Below are 13,759 nucleotides of genomic sequence, written 5' to 3'. Positions count from 1 at the left end.
CCGATGCGTGTAGGGGGCTGGGGTGGGGCAGCGCCAAAACCAAAAGCCGTATCAGGGACCAGGTGCGCGGCACCGCCATGACCCGACCACAATGGGGGGGCTGAAGGCGGACCGCTGCCCGCGGCTCTTGGACGGGGTCTCTGTCTCCCCCCTCCCCCATTTCCCGCGGTGACTTCGGTCACCCCCCCTCTCCTAGATCCAGGAGGGAAGCTGCGGTGTTCTCCCCTAGGGGCTTGGGATTTTTTGTTGCATTTCAAGTATTGCTAAGACGTGAGTCCAGCCTATGTTGGCATGTACTGCTGCTTTATCGTTGGAATTTGCAGCCATCCATATCTCACAGACCACCAGGGAGGGACGGACGAAAGAGGAAGTTTATTGTGGGGAAGGGGTTTATAAGGCTTTTAGGAGGGTCAAAGGGAAACCAATCACAAGTTCAGGGGCACACAGAAAAAACCAATCAGGTAAGGGGTCAACAGCCAATAGGAAGGGGTTAACAAGGACCAGTGAGAAACACCTCAGGACACCTTCCCAGGACATCTTGTATGGGAGACAAGTCTCTCACAGGGGGTGTCAGGAAAAAGAAGCAATGACCTTGCAGAAAATACAAAAAGCCATTTTGAAACATGTTTAAACCACATTAAAAACTTCTGTTTCTATAACATTTGAACTGTTTTCTTCTTTTTCCTCACTAGTCCATCTCTGACAGGACTTCTTCCATCCTGCATATGGCAAATCCATTGCCACAGTGGCTCTGGAGGTCACTGACATTGTTCAAGGTGGAGGCCACAGCACTTCAAAAGGGAGGACAGGGCCACATGATCCTCCCGTGCTGCTGGTTGGTCCCCCTGTCTCTGGGCAAACTGCCCCTCTCCGGAGCTGAGAACTGAACAACTCTGTCGCTTCTTACTGCGAGCTGTGACTGCCCTGCAAACTTTGCAGGAACACCTACTTGTTCCTAACACCCTAAAGCACTCAAAAGCACAAGCACCCCCTGAGGCCATATGTTAGTTTTACCCTTGGGCAGTGCATGTCACTGCATCTTTCAGACCAGCCTGATCTTCTGTGGATACTCCTCTGCCTCAGTAGCAAAAGCCTTCCACTGGAATCGGGCTGTGATGTTACTTCTGTTGTGGATGGCCGTGGTTCTGTGGCTTGACAAGTTCCAAAGAGTACTTGTCCAGCCCGATGTTGAAGTCCTTAGCTTTTCCAAGAAGTCTGGTGTGGGTATCTTCACCTGGAACAAAGCAAAGAGGAGTCTTTGCTCAGCTCCCTTGCTGATGGAATTACAAGGAGCAGAGCAAACCACAGGTAACAGAAGAAAGTGTCCAACTTTTAGCCGGATAAGTAATTCCACGGATCAGTACATTTATCAAATCCCAACAGCTCCGTGGGTACAGTGTGAGGATGTCCTGGACACCACCTTAAGCACCTTATTTCTGGGTGGCTTTGTAGAGATTTGTCCCCAGGTGACAGTGTTTACAGTGAGATTTGTCAGGTGTGCTCAGGTGACCCACTCAGATCCCAGGCAATTCTGCATCAAATTCATTCAGGTGACTCTAAGGAGCCCCACTCAGTCACAGCCCAGGGGCTCCTGAAGGCACCCCACGGGGCTCCTGCCTCTCCCAATCCCTTGTTGCTGACAAGCAAAGATTCCTGGGGGCAGGTGTGAAGAAAGGGAGGTCCAGGGGAGCAAGGGAAGTGAAGCCCACGGCAGAAGGGAGCAAAGGTGAGGAAACAAGACACAATGCTCTACAACATTCAATATGACAAAGCACTAGAAAATCAACACCATGAAAGCCATCATCCCCTCCCTGTCCAAACCCACGGCCACATCAGTCTAGAAATATTTGATATCATTCTGATCTCAAACACCAAGCTGAAACATTTGAAATGAAAGAAAGAAGGGCAGAGAGACAGACTAAAAGTACAGAGCAGCTTTTATATGAAGACTGAATGGGGTTCCTCAACCTAGAAATCAAATGGGAGACAGATGGGAGAGGTTGGGAGAGCATGAATGGCCTGGGAAATGGGAATAAGGGACAATTTGTCACAATTTGTCATCCAACAGGAACCCGAGGGCCTGAAAATGTTCTTAGACAGAAGTTACATGTATGTGTAGAGGACAACATAGAAAAAGGGTCTGTGGCAAGACAACAGAGAAGCAGTTTAGGGGACAGAGGTGAGCAAAAGACACATGACATTGGAGAGAGTTGGATGGAAAGCTCACACGTCACAGGCAGCACTGTCCAGGAACACAACTTCAGCCCTGCACATCCACACTGCAGTGGAGAATCAAGGTTCCTCCTTCCTCCACTCAGCAACTCCCAGCAAAACAGGATTCCAAAAATCTCATCCCTGTTTGAGGGCTTTATCCACTTTATCAACCCCCTAAACACTAACTAGTTTGCACTTTTCGTTGCGGTGAAGCTGGGACGGGGCGGTGCTGCTGGAGGGGGAATTCAGGTGGCTGGGACAGTGGGGAGTGCTGGTAGAGGATTGGGGTGGGGGTGCAGGATGGAGGACACCATGCTGGCACCAGGGTCCCCCCAGGGATGGACCAGCACACAGCAACACAGCACATCCAGGACAGGGGCAGACTCAGCCTTGGCCCCTTCTCTGCTCACTTCTGAGCACTGAAACACACGAAGGCTTTGAAAGGAACAGTTCTACAAGTAGTTTGCAGAGCAAGTCTAACGTTATTCTGCTTAGAAAGGGCTCCGCTGCTCGGAAGGACGTGGGGTGAGTGCACCGTGCAGTGCCCAGCACTCACCTCTGTCGCAGTGCACTGCCAGGGATGTGGAATGGTGCCCAGTCTCCAGCGGGTGATATTCCACTGTCACTTGCTTGGCTTCACCAACATCGAGGGTTCCCGTGGCTGGGCTGACAGTGAAAGGGCTGCAAGACCAAGAGAGAGATCAGGACTCTTGGGGGAGGTTTGGGGACGATACTTGCAGTCTAGTTCACTTCAGCTGACTTGTGCAAGCGAGGAGCAAAGCAACCACAGTCAGCAGAAGACAGACAGAACACACAGCATCAGAAACAGCTACTGACTCTCTTTGGAGGAGATGCAGCCCTCAGAAAATCCTGTGGGATGAAATGAACTCATCTCCCCCATACTCTGCGTGGAGGCTCAAGGGTCCGACTGCCAGCAATCCCAGCAGAGACTGGTTTGGGAAGAGCACAGAGAGGGTTAAGAGCTATTTGCATGCACAACTTGACACTGACTGCCTCAGGAATCTCTTTTCCAGTCCCTTATAAACCTCATTCAAGAGATGCAAATGGCATCTCACCTGTCCTGTGAGATTCCAGCCTAGGAATCAAGAAGGAGAATAAAGTCTTCCTTGAAGACCAGAGAATAATGAGTTTAATTTGCAGTGTGGTTGTCTGGGGTTGTTTTTCCCCTTGTAAACATCCTGGTTTAGCCTAAGAAAGGGCACCTTTTATCACATTTCAATGAAAGCTGCTGGAAGAAAAGGAGCAATGAAAACTCTGAAGGAGTGCAACTGCAAATTGGAGCAATACAGTGACCTGGACACAGTACCCAAAAGGAGGGTCCTGTTTACAGCCTGAAGGATTCAATCCCAGCTAAATGAAGTGCCATTAAGAGCAGCACATCAAGGGAGCTGAACAGGAGGTTTCTGTGTATTCCCCAGCGATGCAGTCTGGGATTCTGGAGTGTCGTCCAGGCTGGTAACTGTTTACTTGGCCCACCAGAGAAACAAGGGAAATTATTAGGCAAATGTGTTGGTGCAGTTTGGATTTAACAGGAGCAATTTGGCTTTGTCACCAGGTAAACAGCTCTTGCCTGACAGACACAAAAACCAGTGCTTTAGTGCTTCAGGATAGCTCAGGTGAGAGGTGCTTCTGCCCAGTGGGTTTATTGGCTGACAGTGGGAGGCAGCCATTTCAGAAGGTGTTGGTGCTCAGGAGGGTGCAGACCAACCACTAACGTGTTCCAGCAGTCCCCAGGAAATCTGGGAGAGACAAAGCTCAGGGCTTGCATCCTGCTTAAAACACAAGAAGCAACAGCAGACCCCACACGTCCTGCCCCTTTCCAGCTGTGGCTGCAGTGCAGCAGCTCGGATGCTCTGGTTCCTTTGGGATCCTCTTTCCCAACTCTGCCATCACCCAAAGGTGTTTTGCACTAAGACAGATGAGCTGCTTTACCTCTCAGTGCTGAGGCTGTAACAGGCTTCCAGGTTCCCAGTGTTGTGAACCAGCAGAGTCTTCTGGGTGCTGTGGTTGACTGGACACGGCGAGAAGTCCAGCTGGTCAGGGAAGTCCAAGACTGGGCGGGCACCAATGGCTCGGATTGGCACAGTGAGCTTTTCTCTTTCACTGCTGCAGACAAGCTGGTGGAAATGATCCTGCAGGAAAAGTAACTGGCACAGCATTGAGGGCATTGAGTGCCATCCTCATGGCAGAAGAAAAAGTGCTGTTTTCTATGACCCTTTGTGGGCGTGAATTGACCTCTCCCACCCCAAAAACGACCACTAATTCATACTAATAAAGGCTGGAGAACAGAGCATGTGAAAAAGCATCAGTTTTGCTCCATTCCAATGGGAAAGAATAAAGCTCTCTGGATCATCTTTTTGTTCCTCTGGTATTTTCCATATTTAAATCCCTTCCACTGAACCTAGAGATGGCTAAACCTCAACACCCCTCCCTGTCATTTCCCTGCTGTTCCATCTGCCTCTTCCCCCGTGAACGTTCAAGAACAGGCATGGAGGGAAAGCACAGCCCTCTAGGCCCAGCTGCAGGGCCTGGCAGCACCACGCCGTGACGAGGTGTGACCAGCTCCAGGCTGCCTGCCCCCAGCCCAGAGCCGACCTCACAGCACGGGCTGGGCTATAACCAGCGTGCAACAAACGCCCTGGCTTTAGAGAGAACGTTCCTCCAACTCACCTTGCTCCCCTCAGGGGTGAAAAGGATGTTTATAGTGCAAACTGAGCCCGGTGGGATCTGATGGCACACACCATTGGGGCCGACCAACTTGAAATAAGGTGAGCTGTCCATGGTGACCTTCACCAGCCGAGTAACCTGCAGGAAAGACACAAAATGGTGATTTTGCCACTTGTGCAAACAGGAGGAGACCTGGGTGTGCCCTGGTGACAGCCTTCCTTGACCATTTTCCCAAAGGACTTTTAGCTCTGGAGATACAAGCACAGGCTACACAAGGGTGAACTTGGATCCCTCTGCCTGGGCAAAGCGGCTCGGCCAGAGGCAGTAGGGCAGTGCCTGCTGGGAAGGAAGGTCAGGCACCAGCAGTATGGAGATAGAACACCTGAACCAAGTCATCCTCATTTCAACAAGCCCAGAGAATCTGCCTGCTTCTGCCTGCACACAGCCACGCAGCCCTGTTCCAGAGGCAGAATGTGCTACCTGAAGGCAAACCAGCACATTGTCCTGGGGGAAGGAAGAAATTCCCTTCTAACAGACTGAGGTGAAGGGGGGAAGTCCAGCTGTGGGGAGACAGTCCTATGGGCACACCAGCAGAGGAGACCAGACTCTTGGCCTTCCTGGGAAACTGAAGAGAAAAGGAGGAACACAGCAAGACAAAGAGACAAGCCCTGACACAATGAGATGGCAAAGAGAATTGAAATGGGCTGTAAAGAAGCAAGGGAGAAGCACAGGACACTGCCAGGAAAGGCTGGTGCAGAAGATGGGAGCAGTCAGCTTGCCAGAGTGAGGGAAAGCCAGACGGCCCTGCAGGCTGGGCCTGTCAACTCTGGGCTTGAAAGGTTATTTTCTGCCTGGAGAAACATGAGCAGCACCGACTGACAGTGTGGTTTCATTATTAAAAGCCAGTCTCAGCTCTCCAGGGGCTCTTGCTGCCTGGTGATTGTGGCCAGGCAGCTGCCAGTGCAGGCAAGCCAGACTGCTGGGCATTCCTGCAGCCACCCTGCTGCCACTTTCTGCCCTCAGGGGAACACAGGCACAGGGACAGCAAACAGGCATTTGCTAGCACAGGGGTATCAACCCCTGAGCACCAAATCCCATCTCACAACCTCTAAACCAGGTGATTTGGACTCCCTGCTGTCTATTCCCACCAGCTTGCTCTTGGCACAAGAGTCATTTGAGAAACTGTTTCCTTGACTGAAATTCAAAAGGTCTCAGTTTTCCTCTTTACAGGGCAACACAATTGCTGACATTTTTCAACTTCTTCCTTCTCAGCTTTCGTGGGCAATTGCAAAACAATCACACTTTGTTCAAGTGAAGGTGGAAACCCTCAAGAGCCCATTGCTCTGGATGTCAGATACCACCAAGGCACGGCCAAAATCAGGGGAGAATCCTCAGCACGGGAAAATTCCCACCATCTTGCAAATCCAAGGTGGTGAATCTGGATGGGCCACAGCTGATACTTGTTCTGCTGTAAACCATGGGGGTTACACCACTCTGCTCTTCTTCTAGCACAGTGTTAAAGCACCACATCCCAGCACTTACCTTGTCTCTATTCCTCAGAAGCAGGGCCGTTTCACAGACCTTGCCAAGGACATAGTTCTGAAACACCAGCTCGGATGGGACAGGCTCAAGCAAGGTCTTGTAATGGTCAGGGGATGAGAACTGGAGAGGTGAGAGAGAGCAGGGAGAGGTTCAGCTGCTGGGAGGAAGGCTCGTGAATGACTCTCCTCTCTTGATCCCCGGTGAAGTCCAGGCTCTTGGTGACTAGGTCTGCCCAGCTGCCACTGGGGGAACAGTAGCTCACCCACCTCTGCTCTGAGCTGATCAAAAGCTGCTGGACCACACCAAGCAGGCTCAAGCTGAGCAGCTCTTTTGGCCGGAGTTTCTCCAGCTTTCCTTCTCCAAGATGCCAGGCAGCGCTTACCTCCAGCACAGCCCTGTGCTAATGGGGTCCCAGAGCTCTGGGCACTCACTGAGCACTCAAGCAGTAAGTGAAACTCAAGAATTTACATCAGACTCCATAGGAAACAATTTTTGGGTGACCTTTACTCTGAGGCAGGGAGACTGAGGCCCACACAACTCCAGACTCTAGAGCTTAGACACCAGTAAGAAGAGAACAGCACCAGAGAAGGTTAAGGGCAAAAAGAAAGTACCACAGTAGATAGGAATAGGACAAATAAGGTGAGTGCTGCATGAGGATAACGTTCAGCTCTTTTCTCAGCAGTGCTGGGCAACTGGAGTTGTGTTAGACTGGGAGTAATTCCCTCAGGCCCTCAGCCTTCAAAGGCCAGCACTGCCACTGTGCAGGGAATCCTATGACCCCCAGCATTTGCCAGTGACAACACCAAAGCAAGAGGTGGCTCTTTCAGTGGGACAATGGAAAATGGCAAGCTCGTGCCCTTGTGTCCTGCCCCAGCCTTCCCCCGCTATTGTGCCTTCGCCATGGTGGCTAAACTCCAGCAAACCCCACCAGCTTCAGCAGAAATTATTTGTGTTGGCTTAGCACAGATCAGGACTCCAGCATCTCACTAGGAGAACACGTTTTGCCTTTGCCCCAGCAGAAGGAACTCCACCACCACCAGCAGTTTGCAACGACAACAGGACCCGCACACTGAGGGGTTTCAATGAGCTGGAGGCAAGGCACGCAGCCTCTTCAAGTGTCACATCAAACAGCAAGGAAAAGGGCAGGAAAAGGCTACCTTGGAACTGGAGTTCTCACTCGTGCCTGGGGGCCGGACAGTCTTGGGCAGCTTTGTCTCCTGAGGGCTGTCCGGCTTCTTCCTGAGCCTGAGACCAACCTCCCTGAAGTCAAAGATGGTCAGCTGGAAGGCAAAAAAACCAGCAAGAGCCTCAGAAATGCCCTTGTTTAGAAAGGCTTTTCTTGTTCAAGTGGCTCTGATGAATCATTTGTGATCACAGCCACCAGGACAGTCCTGGAAGTCCTGGACCTGCTGAAGTATTAAACATCAGAAAATTAATGGTATAGAGCAGAACACACTTGCTCAGCCACACTGTCATCCTGATTATCCTCCCTATGCCCTTGGGGGCATTTCTGGAGCAAATTTACACCTCTAATATTTTTTTCTCTCCTGGAGAAAGAACTGATTCTGCTTGCACATTGTAATCCTTTCAGAAGAACTTTACCCCCTAGTTTTCCTCACTTGTTGTTAATACTTTTTTCCTCTTAAGTTTAAAAATTAAAACCTTTGCTCTGAAAGAGAGCGAAGGAAGAATGAAGAAGCTTCAGACCAAGGAGAAAAACCTTAAAATCCGAATTTCTGTGAACAGCAGAACAAGTCTCCTCCCGCTGCATTAATGCCGCCTCACGAAACGGCGATGGCCTCTGCAGGCAGCTGCCTAAAAACACCCACGGCTCCTCGGGAACACAGACATGCAATTGTTATATGTTTTTTTCCCCCTAAAGATTTAATTTTTCTCTCTTTACATTCAGCCCCTCGGTGACTCCCGAGAGCCCTCTGCAAAGCCATAAACTGACTTTTGGAGGAGCTTTTGGACACCCCCGGGATCCTCCCCCGCGCTGCCGTGGGGCCCGTGGGTGTGTGAGGGGCTGAGGGGTCGAGCGCCTGGACACTGATAAATAAACATCAGCAGGGACACGGGCCCGCCCCCGCCGCGCTGCGCAAACGGCGCAGGGATACGCAAACGGCGTAAGGCGGCGCCGCGGGCGGCAATGGAGCGGCGCTACGCAAATTGCGTAAGGGGGCCAGGAATGCCCACAGCCCTACTCAAACAGCGTAAGGAGGGCGCCGGTAATGGCAATGGAGGAGTTACGTCAGTTGCGTAAAGCTACGCAAATGGCGCAAGGGCCCTGCCCTCAGCGCTACGCAAATGACGGGAGGGCCACGGTGGCTTTCTGAGGGCTCGCGGACCTTTCCCACTTCATCCCAGTCCTCTCCAAAGGGCTCCCACTTTGTCCCGGTCCCTCCCTAAGGGCTCTCAGTTCCCTCCTAAGGGCTCCCAGTCCATCCCAGTCTGCAGGGGGGTCTCTGCACCCCGATGCTCCCCCAGGGGCTGCAGGGGCACAGCTGCCCCACCCTGCTCTGCCCCACGGGCTGCAGGGCCTCAGCTCCAGTGCCTGGAGCACCTCCTGCCCCTCCTTCTGCGCTGACCTTGGGGTCTACGTTGTTATTCCCATGTTCTCACTCCGCTCTTCCCTGGCTGGAATTCCTTCTTTTTCTTAAATATGTTATCCCAGAGGCGTTGCTGTCACTCCTGACTGGCTCAGCCTTGGCCAGCGGCAGGAATTCCATCCTGGAGCCACTGGCATTGGCTCCACGGGACAGGGGAAGCTTCTGGACTCTTCTAACAGAAGCCACCCCTGTAGCCCCCCCGCTACCAAAACCCAGCCACAGAAACCCACTGCACCCAGTTACTTCCACTTGCCCCAGGATGGTTCCAGTTTCCATCACGATGATCCCGGTCACTCCCAGTCACTCCCAGTTTATGCCAGTTGCCCCCAGCATGCACCCTGTCACTCCCAGTTACTCCCAGTTGCTTCCAGCATGATCCCAGTTGCTCCAAGGATGTTCCCAGTTGCCTTCCAGCATGGCCCCACTGGCTCCCAGTTCCCCCCTGCATAGTTCCAGTCACTCCCAGTTTGATCCTGGTCACTTAGAGTCGCTCCCGCTATGATTCCAGTATGGTGCTGGATCCCAGTTGCCCCCAAGGTGGTCCCAGTTGCTCCCAGCCACCCCCAGGATGGCTCCTTTCACTCTCAGGGACTCCCCATCTGAGTCCAGTATGGCCCCAGTCACTCCCTGGAGGATGCCATTTGCCCTCCGCATGGTCCCAGTTGCTCCCAGTATGATCCCGGTATGAGTCCAGTCACCCCCAGTATGATCCCAGTAACTTCCAGACACGTCCAGTAGGAAGCCAGTTTGATCCCACTCATCCCCAGTATGGCTGCAGTCCCTCTCACATACTCCCAGTATTATTGCAGTCACTCCCAGTATGACCCCAGTAGGACCCCAGTAGGGGCCCAACTGCTCCCAGTAGGATCCCAGTTGCCCCCAGCGTGGTTCCAGTTGCTCCCCTTCACCCCTACTATGGTTCCAGTCACTCCCAGAATGATCTCAGTCACTCCCAGCCACTCCCTGGATATCCCAGTTGCCTCCAGCATTCTCCCAGTCAGTCCCAGTATGATCCCAGTCTCTCCTAGTAGGATCCAAGTTCCCCCCTGCATGGTCCCAGTTACTCCCAGTCACCCCATTGCAGTTCCAGTCCCTCCCAGTCTCTCCCAGTATGACTCCAGTATGATCCCAGGGACACCCTGTGTGGTGTCAGTCACACCCAGGATGAACCCAGACATTCCCTGGCACTGCCAGGATAAAGCCATTTGCCCCCAGCAGGGTCCCACTTGCTCCCAGTCACCCCACTGTAGTTCCAGTCCCTCCCAGTAGGATCCCTGTCACGGCCAGTCTCTCCCAGTATATCCCAGTTGACCTCAGCCTGCTCCCAGTCAGTCCCAGTATGATCCCAGTCACTCTTGGTCTCTCCCAGTATATCCCACTTGCCCCCAGTGTGGTTATACTCACTCCCAGTTGCTCCCAGTAGCTTCCAGCATGATCCCAGTTGCTCACAGCCACTCCCAGTGACCCCCAGTGGGGTCCTAGTCGCTCCCAGTATGATCCCAGTCACCTCCAGCGTGATCCTGCTTATTCCCAGTATACCCCAGTTGCGCCAACATGGTCCCAGCTGCCCTCAGAACGCTCCCAGTCACTCCCAGTATGACCCCAGCCACCTTCACTGTGGGCCCAGTTGCTCCCAATAGGATCCCAGTTGTGCCCAGCATGGTCCCAGTTGCTCCCCATTGCTCCCAGTGGGATCTCAGTAGCTCCCAGTTGCCCCAAGCGTAGAACCACTTGCTGCCAGTATGATCCTAGTCTGATCCCAGTATGATCCCAGTACATATGATCCCGCTGGATCCAGTCTGGGTCTCGGTGTATCCCGGTGTCCCCCCTGTCCCCCCACCCCGGTGTCCCCCCCTTTTCTCTCCCCACAGAGCTCCTGAGCCGGCGGCGGCCGCAGCCCCTCCCCAGAGCCTCGGGCCCAGCCTGGACCCCCCCCATCCCTGTGAGGATTTTGGGGGGTCGTGTGTCCCCCCCTCCCCTGCTGTCACTCTGCCTCCACCCAGCTGCTCCCAGTGATCCCAGTAAAGCTTCCCAGTTCTCCCCAGTCCTGGTTATTAATATTTATATATATATTAGTATATGTTTTTATATATTTATATATAATATATTGATATATTATATATCAATAATATATATATTAATTATATATTTATATATAATGTATTGATATATAATATATATCAATAATATATGTAAGTATATAAAATGTATATAAAACATATAAAATAAATAAACATTTAAATACATAAATAATGTCTAGAAATTAATATATAAATATGTCTTTATATATTTATATATAATATATTGATATACATTTTATCTCAATAATATATATACAAATGTATAATGCGTGTAAATAAATAAATAAATAAATAAATAAATAAATGATTTACATAAAAGTATATTGAGATAAATAAATTATTGATATAATATTTCAGATCCACACTTGTAAGGAACAGAAACCCAGAGTCGGGTGGTTTCCAACCAGAATTTATTATCTGAGAAAAGCAAATTCAGCGCTGGGGGATCAGGGAGGGGTTGAAAGGAGACACTTGTTCTCTATTTATTCTCTCTATAAATATATACATTCCTTACACAACAGCAAAAACATTACCCATTGTCAGGTCAGACACTGCCAGATGGGTGCTTGTTATCTGCACAGTTATCAACTTTGCAGAAAGGTGTCATTATCTAGTTAACTAAACCAAGTCCCTTCACTATAAATTTTAGACAAGGTAAAAGGGAGAACGATTTGAGGTCCATAAAAAGAAAACAGCCTGAGGTCAACACAACCCGGAGAGAGAAAAGAAAAAGAAATCGTAAAACTTAATTGGGCCCCTGTAAAGACATAAACCAAGTTACCTCCCTTTTACCTTGTCTAAGGTTCATAGTGAAGGGACTTGGTTTAGTTAACTAGATAATGACACCCAGTCCCTCCCAGTCCCTCCCAGTGGCTCCTGTTGCATTGACCAGTCCCGTTGGCTGGCGGGACTGGTTTCGCTGTTGGGAGGGCAGAACTGGTGGGCACAGAAACCATTTCAGCCAGAGCCTTCCAGAATAACAGTTCTAAATAATTTCCCTCATTTGAATCACACCATACAGCAGATAAATAACGAGGCACCAGATGAGACGTGGCAAATCCTCTGGCTGCAGTGATAGGAGACATGCAACAAGCAAAAGCACACCATGAGAACAGTACGAAAGCAAGAAGGGAAAACCAAACCAACAGCACCGTCAGTAAAGATTATTTCCAAGGATCCTAAAGAAGGAATTGCTTGTTAGGGCAGAAAGCTGACTTCCCTGTTCCAATTCAGCCACTAAAGGCTTGGGGAAGGGCAGGTCAGAGCCCCAGTACACAGGTGCCAGGGAGAGGAACTGGGCTTCTCTTTGGTAAGAGCTCCAGTCACTCCCCTGATATAAAAATAGCTTAATGTATGCCTGGAAACCACACAGGATCACTTCCTTTTACAGAAATATGGAGGAAATCTTGACTTGCTGGCACAGAAACTGCTTCATCTGAGCCTTTGGCCTTGGAAAGCCCCAGCTCAGCTGTTGCACTTGTCAGTAACTTCCAGCTGGCTACCTGAGGCCCTCTCTTCAGAGTCCCTCACACAGCCTGAAGTATCCTCCTCATTTTCCTGCTCTGCTCTGCCTAATGCTTAATGCCTCCTAGATCATCTCATGCCAGGTACTCTGCCTAAGGGCACTGAAAGCATTAGAGGCACCAAGAGGAGAGGCAGCTACCAGAACGGTCCCCCCAATACTTCACGGGGTCACTACCTTTTTGGGCTAACAAGGGAAGCTGTGAAAGTGCACTGGTAGTCCTCCTTTTGTTCTGGAGTGAAGGTCACTGTAGCAAAGGCGTGGGATAAGCCAGGAATGCTCATCTCGACAGGATCCAGCTTGAAGATGTTGCTGATGAGGCTGTGAGGCTTGGGGGGAACCCACAGTGCAGTGTTAGTGTCACATCTTTCAATGTGACCCAGTACATTCCTAGATGCATCCCTGGGAACAGCCCCAGACAGCCTGTCTTGCTTCATGCTTCCCTGGGCAGGCTCCCTCCATGCCAGGGGATGCTGACCTTGCGCCAATGCCCAGGCGAGCAAAAGCTTGCTTTGAGGGCTGGGCAGCCACCCCAGCACATGTGGGAGGTTGGGATGGCACAGAAACCCCTCAAATAACCCCGGACTGGCCTTTCAAGAGAAGGAAAAGCCAGGAAATGCTCTGCTTTGAGCTCTGGCCCATTGGTCTGTAACAGCCCCTCTCTGAGTGTGCTTTCGAGAGATGTTCAGAAGGATTCCCACCAAAGACCCAGAAGCGTGAGCCAAAATTTGCTTGAGAGATGTGGAATTCAATGCAAGTGCCCCCCTGGCATTGCTGCTCTGCCCTGCAGTTTGACCTGCACTGAGCTGGACTGGTCCAGCTGGGCCAGAGACCGCAATGACTCTGGAGAACAAGGCAGGCTCTCACATGGCCTTTAGAGAGCAGCGCTCACCTTGGCCTCTTGTTCTTACCTCTCCAGGCAAGGCTTTGATGGAGAGCACAATGTCACATGGGACACTGCTGCCATTAGAGATCTTGAAGCGAGCCGTGGCCTGTTGCCCAACCTGAACTTTGGTGAAGATGAATTTGTTATCATCTCTGATGAACACACCGTTGCCTTGCACCGACTGTAACGTCTGGCGGAGATTGACGTTGCTGTGGAT

The 13,759-nt window shown here is 51.1% G+C and overlaps 1 protein-coding gene across 2 annotated transcripts; it reads right to left on the bottom strand.

The window, feature by feature from the left end:
- Positions 1-638: 638 nt before the first annotated feature.
- On the bottom strand, positions 639-8,902 carry LOC113999367 (hydrocephalus-inducing protein homolog). 2 transcript variants are annotated; one of them, XM_039384390.1, is made up of 7 exons: positions 8,793-8,902; positions 7,602-7,724; positions 6,445-6,564; positions 4,906-5,040; positions 4,168-4,382; positions 2,771-2,895; positions 639-1,234 (listed from the first exon to the last, which is right to left on the bottom strand). In XM_039384390.1, exons 4-7 carry the CDS (start codon positions 5,014-5,016, stop codon positions 1,119-1,121), a joined length of 567 nt encoding a protein of 188 aa, XP_039240324.1. In that variant the 5' UTR covers positions 5,017-5,040; positions 6,445-6,564; positions 7,602-7,724; positions 8,793-8,902; the 3' UTR covers positions 639-1,118. The 2 variants fall into 2 exon arrangements, with proteins under 2 accessions (XP_039240324.1, XP_039240321.1); XM_039384387.1 differs by lacking the exon at positions 8,793-8,902 and having other exon boundaries at positions 7,602-8,496.
- Between the last annotated feature and the right edge of the window lie 4,857 nt (positions 8,903-13,759).

Source organism: Pipra filicauda, unplaced genomic scaffold, assembly GCF_003945595.2.
Source record: "Pipra filicauda isolate LSUMZ 115617 unplaced genomic scaffold, ASM394559v2 scaffold1154_size25369_pilon, whole genome shotgun sequence".
Classification (NCBI taxonomy): domain Eukaryota; kingdom Metazoa; phylum Chordata; class Aves; order Passeriformes; family Pipridae; genus Pipra; species Pipra filicauda.
Note: the sequence above shows the minus strand (reverse complement) of the source record. Positions and strands in the feature narration are given on the sequence as shown.

Bases quoted from the DNA above. Each gene is read 5' to 3' on its own strand.
- LOC113999367 (XM_039384390.1), bottom strand. From the start codon at position 5,016: ATGGACAGCTCACCTTATTTCAAGTTGGTCGGCCCCAATGGTGTGTGC. The intron at 4,383-4,905 runs GTGAGTTGGAGG...ATGCTGTGCCAG, and splicing joins TCACCCCTGAGGGGAGCAAG to TTACTTTTCCTGCAGGATCA. The intron at 2,896-4,167 runs GTAAAGCAGCTC...TTGGTCTTGCAG, and splicing joins TACAGCCTCAGCACTGAGAG to CCCTTTCACTGTCAGCCCAG.